The 4867-nt window shown below is 45.0% G+C and overlaps 1 protein-coding gene across 1 annotated transcript; it reads left to right on the top strand.

The window, feature by feature from the left end:
* Nucleotides 1–4867, top strand: lrit2 (leucine-rich repeat, immunoglobulin-like and transmembrane domains 2). Its single transcript, XM_053640036.1, has 3 exons — nt 1–251; nt 903–1681; nt 3955–4867. The coding sequence occupies exons 1-3, from the start codon at nt 148–150 to the stop codon at nt 4746–4748; spliced, it is 1677 nt and encodes a 558-aa protein (XP_053496011.1). The 5' UTR covers nt 1–147; the 3' UTR covers nt 4749–4867.

The following is a 4867-nucleotide window of genomic DNA, read 5'->3' as shown; positions in this document are numbered from 1 at the left end:
GGCTCCTCGATTCGTTCGTGCCATCCTTCACCTCCTGGAGCGCTGCATCAGGCGGATTAAACACAAGGAGCTTAAGTCCAGCGAGCGCTGGGACATGTCCTGCAGACCAGCCTGCTCCTCACTCCGTCCTCCTCCTGCACTGTGAGCATGTTCTCCACAACGCTAACCGCACTGTTCCTTTTACATCGGTTCTACTCGGCCGTCGGGTTCTGCGTGACGGGATGCTCCTGCACTGAAGACAGCGCTGGAAGGTGAGTCGAGTAATAAACAGCAGGAGCTTTAGCAAAGTCAGGAGGTGATTGCTGTAGATGAAGAGGAATCGGTCTGTATTTACTGCACGAGTAATAACACACAACAGGCCGTGCTGTTACAGGAAACTAATCAGTGACACCATGGTGTGATGGAGTGTTTTATTCCCCTCAGAAATGTACCAATTACAATTTTTATTTATTAAGGTATATATGATGTTATTTATCCATTTATAGTTACATGTAATGTTGTGGAAACAAGTTAGTTCCTGCTCTAATAAGACAAAAATCGCACCTTTCCGTCTTTTCTTACTGAGAAACTGCAAAAACAGTGTAAACTCGTCTGATCTGAAGATGCCGGAAAACTTAAAGTCACTTTAAAGTCAACTTAAAGACTCCTTCCGTAAACATTAACGAAAATTGAGCCATATCACAGATTTTTAAAAATGCCGTACGTGCCCCTGTGATCGAGCCGTTGCTATGGAAACGATAACGTATCAGAACGAGCGCGTTAATATTGATATAAAGCTGCGGTTCGCAGCTGCGCTACTGTCCGAGCCGTTGTTGTAGAAAATGAATGCACACCTTCTCGTTCACAGTGATATAAGGGGAAAGAAGAATGAAATAACTCTGTGTTTTTGCTCTCTCTTTCAGATCTTTATTATGTATGCAAACTGCTTTAGGATCAATTCCCGAGAACCTCCCTGGAGATTTGATCAAAATCAGAATCGAGAATTCGCACCTCACAGAAATCCCTGAAAGGACTTTTCACACAGTCAGTGCCTTGGAGTCGCTGTGGCTGAACTTTAACACCATCACGCTGATGAACATTAAGAGCCTTGAAGGCCTGTATAACCTGACTGAACTCCGACTGGAAGGAAATAAACTCAGAACGATACCGTGGATGGCCTTTCAGGACACGCCCAAACTCAAAATCCTGGATCTGAAGCACAACCGGCTGGACGTGCTGCCGGAATTCGCGTTACGCCACCTGTCCTCACTGACCTATTTAGATTTATCCTTCAATCAGCTTACGGTGATATCCCTGGATGTTTTTCTCAACTGGCCTCGCTATCAGGTACAAAAGCCCAGCAGGAGGGAGGACAGTGATGCTAACGTCGTATTAGCGTTGCATGATAACCACTGGCTGTGCGACTGCCGACTCAAAGGCTTTGTCGACTTTGTCAAATCCGTCAGTCCGCCCATCATTTTGATGAACTCGTACCTGTCCTGTTCAGGTCCAAAATCTAAAGCTGGGAGGTTTTTTCATGACGTTGAGTTGAGGAATTGTCTGAAGCCGGAAAGTTCTACCCCTGACGCTAACGTCACGGCAGTGCTAGGGTCCAACACGACGCTGAGGTGCTTTGTGAAGGCGAGGCCTGATGCGGTGGTTCGATGGAGCTACAGTCTAAAAGCCATCAGAGGTTTCACAGGTAAAGGTGCTGCTCATGGCCGAGGAGCTCCGAGGAATCATGCTAATTCACACTTGAATGCAAAAACACAATTAGCATGTCGACAGCCCAGCATTCAGATTATTGAGAAATATTCAAATTAAAATGGAGAGGTTTATTTCTTAAATAATGTCAGCGTTTTCTAAGGTTTATACAGATGATAGTTGTTTTCCATCCTTTTACCGTACAGTAGATTTGACTGAAAATTCAGAAAAGGGCTAATTATCGCAAAAAGATGTTAGCATCATTAAAATGGTAAACGGTCTGCACTTATATAGCGCTTTTTTTTAACCTTTGCGGTTCTACAAAACACTTTACACTGTTTCACACACACACTCACACCCACCAATGTAGCAGAGCTGCCATGCAAGGCGCTAGCTTGCCATCGGGAGCAACTTGGGGTTCAGTGTCTTGCCCAAGGACACTTCGCTATGAGGAGTCACGTGGGCCGGGGATCGAACCGCCAACCCTACGATTAGTGGACATCCCGCTCTACCACCTGATCCACAGCCGCCCCAACATTAAGGGCTTCAGTCTCCCTAGCAGAAATCTATGCACTTTTACACCAATTGGACCAGCAGATGAATTCGTTTCACACTATGAATAATTAAACAGGTTTTATGAGTGGCGTGTAGCTTCAAACTGGATCGATGAAGATTTAGAGAAAGGCCAGGTGATGTTTTTCCAATCTCCAGCGCACTGGAGCCTCAGTTTCCCGATGTGGTCTTCTGCTGTTGTAGTTCATCCGCTTCAAAGTTCAACATGTTGTGTGTTGTGAGATGCTTTTCTGCACACCACGGGTGTAAAGAGTGATTATTTGAGTTACTATATCCGTCCTGACAGCTTGAACCAGTCTGTTCGATCAAACCCTAGAGACTGTTGTGTGTGATCAGCAGTTTCTAAAAATACTCGAACCAACCCATGTGGCACCAGCAACCACGCCACGACCAGGGTCACTGAGAGTTTTCCCCATTCTGATATTTGACGTGAACACTCACAAACTGAAGCTCTTGACCTGGATCTGCGTGATTTAATGCACTGTGATGCGGTCACATGACTTACGCCTTGACTTGACTTGAATATCACTGATATTTCTTATAATACTTCCTGTTTGTAATCAAACAGTGCTTCTGATTTGCTGGTGATGGTCAAATCCCTGCCTCTCTAACTCAGAGAGACCGTTTTGATCTACGATCCATTTCATGCTCGAATAGTTATGGCAGACCTTAAACGTCTGTGGTACAACCGAAACGCTACACCGCACGAGATTTGAACTCGTCTTGATATACCGTCTAGGAGCGACTCAACACTCTGAATTATGATCGTACTTACGTTCAGCAGGTGAAACTGCCCGCTAGTACCATTGTGAATGTTGTGAATGGTACAGGACCTAGAGTGCACAATCCAAACACTCCACTCGTAATGATTTGGAGACGGATGCAAGTCCAGGTTTGTTTTATTAAACCAAAATACCAACTAGAGTCAAGGCAAGGCTAGATATCTACATAATCTGAGGAAAAAGAGTTCTCATAACAACACACTAAGGAGGGAAAAGACACAACTTATACAGGAGACACAAGAGGAATGAGTTTAAAAGTAAATGGGCGTGTTCCCCCTGGAGGCGTGGAGGTGAATTGCCCATGATCAACGTGATACCACAATGTACAGATCAGGCTCTGTGTTGATTTTACACATGTAAACATTTCTGTAGTGGCAGAAAGAGTCTTGGAACATTCTGAAGACGTCCTTTATACAATTTAATCCATTTTACAAACTAATACATATAAGATTTGAAAATGTGCAGACAGTGTCCTGAGGATGACAGTATGGCTCCGCCCACATGTACAGTATATGTGTATTTCCGAATGCATTTTTTATGCCTCCAATTTTTGAAAATATATCAATCCGGAGGAAAACTCAAATCAATTCGAAAATATTGACAGCACATCAGCCCGGTGTGTGGCGATAGTACTAGACATCATAAACCGTTAAGAGCTGCGTACTGAGTGGTAGAAAATTGAGCAGTGGATTGAAGATTGTGGACACACAGAAAAAAATAATGTTTTCAAAACTGACCATATACTGTATGTGCAGCTTAAGTTAGCTTTAGTTAATGGAAAAACACAACTTTTTTACTGTTTGGGGGGAAAAAAAACATTGTTAAAACTTTCTAAAACCTTAAAAAAGAAATATTTTGTCTTCTTTTTGTCATGTAATATCTTTAATTTCTCCTCTTTCTGTTGCTCTCTCTGTAGTTTCTCAGTCGCAGGTGAACGAGGATACGATCATCTCGGCTTTAATAATCCCGACAGTCCGCTCATCCGATCACGGCCTCTACAAATGCAGCGCCAGCAACTTCATCGGGAATTCCTCTGTTAGCATCCAGCTGAACATCTTGTACTCCAACGCTTCCTTTGCGATGCCCCCGGGCTTTCCTCTGCCCTCCGTCAACGAAAACATTTACATCGATATACGAATCGCCAAGCAGACCGTGTACGGTATAACCATCGAGTGGTATGCGGTGACGGAGAATCCCTCTGAAACGTGGTTCACTGTCCATTTCGGTCGCTACGATTCTCCAAAGAAAGAGGCTCTGTACGTCGGCCCAGGCATCAACAAGTACACCGTGAGCGACCTTGAACCAGCCACAAAGTACGAGGTGTGCGTCTCGCTGAAGAATCAGTCGCCTCGTCCTGAGCAGTGTATTGTTTTCGTGACGGGGAGCAGCACGAACGAACTGGAGCAGCGTGAACGACTCATCCACATTATTGTGATCGTTTGCGCCATGGTGCTAGCGGTTCCTGCGGGAATGTTCGCCTGCACCACCAACACCAGGATCAGCTGCATGGATCGCTGCATTCAGGTCTGCAGCAGGAATCGGGAAAAGAGAGACGCAAAGGACTCGCAGGAAAACGACAGGCAGGGAACGTTCGACAGTCTCCAGACGGCCAGCGACGAAGGACTCTGCAGAGATTCGGGAAAAGAGAAGAAATGGAGACGGCGCTCAGAAGATAAAGTGCAGAAGGCTAACAGCGCACAGCTCTACTAACCAACATGGTGGATCGATTTATATAAACTGCCTCACAAGCGGGTCAGTCATAAAATACTGACGCACCAGCTGAGAACTCTCTGAATGGGCGTGGCTTAATATTCTAACGAGCACTCTTA

The sequence above is a fragment of the Ictalurus furcatus genome, chromosome 13 (genome assembly GCF_023375685.1).
Source record: "Ictalurus furcatus strain D&B chromosome 13, Billie_1.0, whole genome shotgun sequence".
Classification (NCBI taxonomy): Eukaryota; Metazoa; Chordata; class Actinopteri; order Siluriformes; family Ictaluridae; genus Ictalurus; species Ictalurus furcatus.
Note: the sequence above shows the minus strand (reverse complement) of the source record. Positions and strands in the feature narration are given on the sequence as shown.